At 60.9% G+C, this 4,088-nt stretch overlaps 1 protein-coding gene across 1 annotated transcript; it reads left to right on the top strand.

The window, feature by feature from the left end:
* Nucleotides 1–1,662: 1,662 nt before the first annotated feature.
* LOC124510747 (basic salivary proline-rich protein 1-like) lies at nt 1,663–3,629 on the top strand. The gene is made up of 2 exons (XM_047077397.1): nt 1,663–2,263; nt 3,508–3,629. Exons 1-2 carry the CDS (start codon nt 1,663–1,665, stop codon nt 3,627–3,629), a joined length of 723 nt encoding a protein of 240 aa, XP_046933353.1.
* Nucleotides 3,630–4,088: the final 459 nt, after the last annotated feature.

Here is a 4,088-nt window from a genome sequence, read left to right as displayed (position 1 = left end):
CTTACTGGAGTCAGCCATGGACCACTAGAAGCCACTATCCCCCAACACCAGTTCCTGTGTGCCCAGGTACAGAGGAAAAGGATCCAAGAGGTGGGGATCAGCAGCAAAGCCCCACAGCACCCTCAGGTAACAGGTAGGAACAGGAGGAAGGGAGAGGTGGCCAGGCAATGTGTTTTCCCCTTGGGGAGCATTTGAGACTCTTCCTGTTGGGGTGGGGTCAGGCTCCTGATGTATACTCCAACAGATTTCACCAGAGCCACACTAGAACAGGATGGAAAAACCAGGAGGCCAGGCCCTAGTCCCAGATCCAGGACTGACTTGTTACGAGACCTTTGATGACCTCAGCTTTCGCACCTATAGATGGGGCTAGTCATTCCAGCCCTAACTCACAAGATCAAACGATACAAGGGATGTTCCGGGGCCCTGTAAGCCATCTGGCCTCAGAAATCGGAGAAATCCCACCTCTCCCTGCCCTCCTCCATAAAGGACCCAAGAGCTCAAAAGCCTGAGAACATCGAGGGCTGAGGGAAGAGAACCCAACGTGTGTGTGTAGATCCTGAACATTCAGCACTAGGGGAGGCACCTAGTATCCACCTCTGCTGCCCCCACCCCACCCCAGGCGCAGCTGGCCCCTTCTGTGCGGCCTCCTAGCTACACCTGGGGTCTGCCCCGCACAGACCAGGTCCACACCAGACAAGTTCTCCTCCACTATGAAGGCAGCTGCCCATGTGTCAAAGCAGGGACTGAAATAACAGCCCAAAGCCCCCTCAGTCTCATGCCCTGAGACCACTGCAGTCCTGTTGGTCATTCATTCGTACCTCTGTTGAGCATCACCCCGGACCAGGTCTGAGGGTGCTTCAGTACGCTGGTCCAGATCTGGATGTTCTCTGCACAGCCCAACCACCCAGGACAGCTGTGTTCCTCATCTGAAAGGCTCCAATTCTAGTAACGGGGCCTAAACTCTCATGTCCAGCCTTGACTCAGAAAGCACATGAGTTCTTGGCCTTTGAGGGAGGGGACCCCACGTAAAAACCAGAGAGAAAAGACGTCAAGCCCCATTGAAAAAGGCTCCAGCATCTGGGCCCCAACCAGGGTCAACCCACTTTCTTCAGTGAAAGGGTTAGGTTTTAGGTTTCCCCCAGTGGGGATCCAAGGCAGGGGCCAGCAGCTGCTTGCCTTGCTGGCTTTCCCATCCCCGCCCCCCATTAATTGGTGAGGGGTCCTGCTCACCCTGGGCTGTGGTTGAATTGCATCCAACCCCATGCCCGGGTCTGGACCTCACTGAGCCTTCTCCCCTCGAGGTATTTTTACTTTAAACAGCTCTAATGGCCCCCAGAGTCCCGGGCCTTGTCCAAGTCTGGGAAACCTAACCAACCAGCCCCCTCTGTACCATCACAAGCCAACCAGCTTGCCAACAGAGGTCCGAAGGTGACGGGCCCGGGGTGGAGGGCGGGGAAGGCCCACAGCCGTGTCTCTCTGGCAGGTCTCAGTTTTGCCATCCGGAAAGTGGGGCTGGGCCCCAGCTCCTCCCAGCGGGGTCTCTGTCTGGGAAGCGTCTCCCGCCGCCCCAGCTGGGAGGGGGTAGAGGGCCCAGAGAGGGAGCATCCGAGAAGACCCACCCCAAACCTGGGGAGGAGGAGGAGGAGAGCGCAGGGAGCGGGGATGACTCCGAGGGTCTGGGGGCCGCCCCGCCCGGCCTCCGGCCTCCACTCCCCCTCCCTCGGAGGCTCCGCCAGGCGACACCGCCCCCACCCTACACCCCCCCGGGGTCTCCGCCTGGGTGGGGCCGGGCCGTCGGGCGGCGAGCAGCGCGCAGACACCCCGTGCGACACCCCCCACGACGCGGGGGCCCGGGGACGCGAACGGCGGCGCACGCTCCCCCCCACCCGGGGCCGCCGCCGCCGCGCCTCCCCCTCCGCTGGGGCCGGACCTCAGCCGCCGCCGCCGCCGCCGCCTCGGCCTCGCTCACCTGCCGCCGCCTCTCCCGCTGGCGCTCTGGCCGCCGCCGCCGCCGCCGCCTCCGCAGCCCGAGTGGCCCCGCCGGCCGCGGGCGGGATCCTGCAGCGCGGGCGGGGGCGGCGGAGCGGACGCAGGCGCCCCCAGCTGGCCGCCCGAGCCCCGAGCCCAGAGCCCCGGGCCGCGGCGGGGTCCGACGCCTGGTCCCCATTCAGGCGCCGCGGGCCACCGCCCTGCTCGATTTTCACCAGAAATGCCGAGGACGACCACCGTGGCCCCCCGCCCCCCCGCCAGGCCCCCTCAGAACGTGAGCAGGAAACCAAACCTTTTCCAAAATTAACTGTTTTCTCGAAGTCCCGCACGTGTTTGGACGCACCTGGTGCTGCTCCACCCCCAGAGGGAAACACTTTCTAGCAAACTCGTTCAACTGTTTCTGCTCTAGATCGGTCCTCCCTCCCTCCAGGAACGCCCCTTTCTAGAAGGAACTATAGACTTCAGGCTAATGCACTGCTGCCAAGATGAAGGAAGCTTAGGTTGAAACTTTCTGCCTCTCTCAACTCCTGGGGGGTCCGGAGGTGGGAACCGCCCTGAGCACCGGGAGACAAAGCCGCCTAAGAAAGTTAGGTATCCTCGGAAGGTAGGCGGCTAACCCCATGGTGACCCCACTCACAGCTGCCTACAACCCAGGGTGGGGCCCCAGAGTTGGCAGCAAAAACATCTGCCCTGTTTCCGAGGCACCCAGGCTGGGTGAGCAAGAAAGCGCTCCTGAGTCACAGCTGGGAGGGACAAAGGAGACCGACTGAAGGGGTAATCAAGACCAGGAGAGCGCTTAACTGACACCTTCATGAGTCCACTTGTCCAAACAGCACTTATGCCTGTTACGGAATCCTAGATGCCCACTTGGCTGAGAGTGGGGTCACGTGGGCAGGTGTGAGGCCCGTTTCTCCGGTCCCAACCCTAGAGGCCCCAGCCACAGTTCCACAGGAAAGATTACTGAGAATGTGCAGTTTAACAAACACGCAGGTGATCCTATGGCAAGCAGTTGGAGAAACTCTGGTCTACTAGGTGCCCCGTGATGAAATCCAGGAGCCGGGTACATTAGTGACCCTACAGGGAAGAGACACCCAGGGTCTGGTGGTTGTGCCTTGACCCTGCAGGAGGCCTAGAAGCCAGCCCAGAGGACACCTGCTTTGGAACTAGGCCGAGGAAAGGAATCGGATGGTGGGATGCTGAAAGGTGAAAATCTGATTTGCACCCCAGATGGTCCCCAGCTGAGACTCCTAGCTCTTAAATGCAGCAAAAGCGCCCTGATTCCCTGAGTTCAGTTCCCACTGCCTCTGGGCGTCCAGAGGGTGGCACTTGGCCTTGCGGGCCGGAGCTGGGCCCCTACCCTGGCGAGGTCACTGCTGCGTCCCAAGTGCTCACAGGTGAAGATCTGAGCAGCTGGAGCTTCCCTGCGCGGGAAAATGGGAATCCCCGCTGGGGGCGAGGTGGTGGGCGCACCTAATCTTCATCAGCCCGCTTCTGCACCTCGCCCCGCCCACCCTGCAGCTCCGCCCCCGAGCAGAGCCCAGGAAGTAAGTTTGCCCCAGACCTCAAGATCAGCGGGTGCCTCAATTCCGGGCTGGTGTGACCTGCGGGCCAAGGACAAGCCTGAAGAGAGTGAAGGGTGAACCCTGGGCCCCGGGATGGACGTGCCGGGCTCGCCCTCAGGTCTCTTCCTTCTGCCTCTTCAAGCACAGTGCAGGGAGCCCTGGGCCCTTTGTGGCACATGGGGGGTGTGGGGAGAGATGCTGTGACTTCCCACCCTGTGGTGTGTGTGTCATGTTTTTGCAATTCTATGACCAACTCTCCTGACAGCAGACAGGAAAACGGAGCTGGGGAAAGCGAGTTCAACACAATGCTTGCATCAGTGCGAACCATTAACTTACCACTAATTGCTGAGCGGGCTCCACCCTCTGTTCTGCGGCCAGCTCCCAGTGCCCCCTTGCATGTTGCCCTCGGTTAGTGACTGGAAAACTGGAGCCAACGTCAGAATGGAACGGAGGCCTGGTGGAGACACACATTGCTGGGCCCCACTCGGAGTCTGATTCAGCGTGTCTGGAGTGGCTACCAAGAATTTTAATTTCCAC

Source organism: Lynx rufus, unplaced genomic scaffold (genome assembly GCF_022079265.1).
Source record: "Lynx rufus isolate CCGP_SWC_20201006 ecotype Redwood Valley unplaced genomic scaffold, mLynRuf1.p SCAF_16, whole genome shotgun sequence".
In the NCBI taxonomy this organism is placed as follows: domain Eukaryota; kingdom Metazoa; phylum Chordata; class Mammalia; order Carnivora; family Felidae; genus Lynx; species Lynx rufus.
Note: the sequence above shows the minus strand (reverse complement) of the source record. Positions and strands in the feature narration are given on the sequence as shown.